The sequence below is a fragment of the Metarhizium robertsii genome (genome assembly GCF_000187425.2).
Source record: "Metarhizium robertsii ARSEF 23 chromosome Unknown MAA_Scf_9, whole genome shotgun sequence".
Lineage (NCBI taxonomy): Eukaryota > Fungi > Ascomycota > Sordariomycetes > Hypocreales > Clavicipitaceae > Metarhizium > Metarhizium robertsii.
Window position 1 is genome coordinate 60,934 of NW_011942237.1, and position 2,169 is coordinate 63,102.

General features: G+C 50.3%; 1 protein-coding gene across 1 annotated transcript; it reads left to right on the plus strand.

Annotated features, from left to right (window-relative positions):
• Positions 1-723: 723 nt before the first annotated feature.
• On the plus strand, positions 724-1,086 carry MAA_11525 (uncharacterized protein; the record flags this gene model as incomplete). The annotated part of the gene is made up of 1 exon (XM_011413520.1): positions 724-1,086. One exon carries the CDS (start codon positions 724-726, stop codon positions 1,084-1,086), a length of 363 nt encoding a protein of 120 aa, XP_011411822.1.
• Positions 1,087-2,169: the final 1,083 nt, after the last annotated feature.

Sequence of the window (2,169 nt, forward strand, 5' to 3'; positions counted from 1 at the left end):
CTTGACTGCCAAACTGTAACCACCTCAATCTCGCTTACAAGCAACCAATAGTAAACACCAAAAATGACGCAACCCGATCACTGGTACACAGATATACATGGTAAGTCCATATAAATACAAGTCACTTTGAGTGCCAAATATTCCAACATTTGTCACACAGTAGTACACCGCATTCTAAACAACCCTTTCGAATGTAATGTTTCCTCACGACCCTTTGTGCATGTGCACGCCCCAGCACCAAGTTTTGACGCTTTGAGGAGCAACAAGCACACCAACCACGCTTTTCTCGATGTATTTTTGAATGTATCTTGTTTGCATTGGTCATGGGAACGGCCTCTGGGATACAAGACGCCTGTGAATTGTGCAGAGCAACTTGTTTCCCGTACTGGAGAGGCAGCTCCTTGCACAAAGCTAGACGGAAAGCCGTTTGGTCCTTGCATCGAAGCTTTGACGTTTTCGGCCAACCTTCTCGCTGTAGCAAGAAGGAATTCGTGACAGCTACCTCTGGTCATGTGTTAACTAAAGCCAAGAACGTAAGACCAATGCTGTAATTTGGGAATTAGGAGCTGCGAACCTAAAAGAAACAGGTACATCAATGCTTGGTGCCCACCGCGTTGTATTCTCCGAGCCAAGATACCGACCATTGCAGTCCCAAATATGTTGCGGTGAAGATCTTCAAAGCTGGGCTCACAACTGGTTGCCGTTGTCAACACCGTTCATGTTATGTTTGTACTCATCAACAAGCTACAAAAGGCGGACCCTGTGCTGGCCGACATTGTGGTCCGCCTCTATCGCCGCGTTGAAGCACACATGGTGATGCCCCAGAACCAGGCTATTCTCGAGGCACCGGGTATCCAGCTCGATCTTGGCTCTGGGGCGGGTGGCCTGGGGGATGTTGATGCCATGGCGGACGTTGATGTTGGCGCAGACGGCATGACGGTTGACGGGCTGGACATCGGTATTGGCGGCCCAGGAAGCGCAGGCGGATTGGACGCCACTAGCGACGGCGATTGGTTTGGCGGCTTGGACACGAATGGTATGGATATGTTTGGCTGGGGAGACAGCATGGACTTGAGTGGGAATTGAATAGGGGGTTCTGCGTGAGGGTATCCTTATCGAGGGGGGACATGTAATAGTGTGTGGGCTGTAGGGGTGTCCTCGTAGCGATGTGTCTAGGTGTGTGTCAAAGTCGGCATGTCTATTCCGAGACTTGGAGTTTCATCAGGGTCAGTCTGCAATTTCTTTTTCTGAGTAGGTTGTGTGCATACCTAATTGTCGGACTGATATGATTCGACATGGTTTACCTCGCGTCTCCTGGTTGGTGTTGGGCTCACTCGCCACGGAGAATATGACGCCCCTGCAGACCTTGCTTCTCGTCACGACAGGAATTCGAGCGCCGAGTGTGTGAGCGATGTATCCTAGACACTCTATCCTTTTGTGTTGGAAAGTGTTCAGGTCCCCGTGGATGTGTTGCCACTCGTCGGGGGCCCAACAGCCTCCCGTACGTACGTGGCATGGTCTGATTTCTGCTCAAGCGATCTGAAAAGACAGGTGGGTTCTTCATGGCTTTCTTGTAATTTGGCTGTAGAAGACAATGGCTAGGCTCGAATTCTGGTACTTACACTGTTGACCCTATCGTATTTGTCAAACTTTGGGCGCAAGCTTGTTCATGTACGCTTGGGAGCCTCCCATGCCATGGGGTGAAGGTGCTTCTGGCGACGCAAGTGTGCCTACGTGATCCTTATTAGATTGCTTGTTATCAAGTTGAAACTGTAAACAGGGTGTAAAGTTTAAGGAGGCAGACATACGCTTTCAAAATCTAGACCCGAGGGTGAGTCGTTAAGGGAAGCCGGGTATAAGCCGGTATTGGCCTGGGCAAGATGGTGGACGAGTGAAAGCAGTGGGAGATGCTATTGCTTGTTTACTTTACTCGTATTCACAGGCCACAGTTGTATTTTCATTCAAGGTTTGCAAATAGCCGAGGAAAATACCCAACAGCGCAAACGAGCATCTCGGTATTCGGATAGGGGGACCGCTCTTGACAGGAAGCCTTCGCGAGGCGGCAGAGCTGTGAAAGCAGAGATTTCCCGCTAACCCGTTTGCTCTATCCGCATTCGCAGGCTCTGATACCGGTTCCACACCCCCTGTGAAGCTATTGACGAGTCCTTG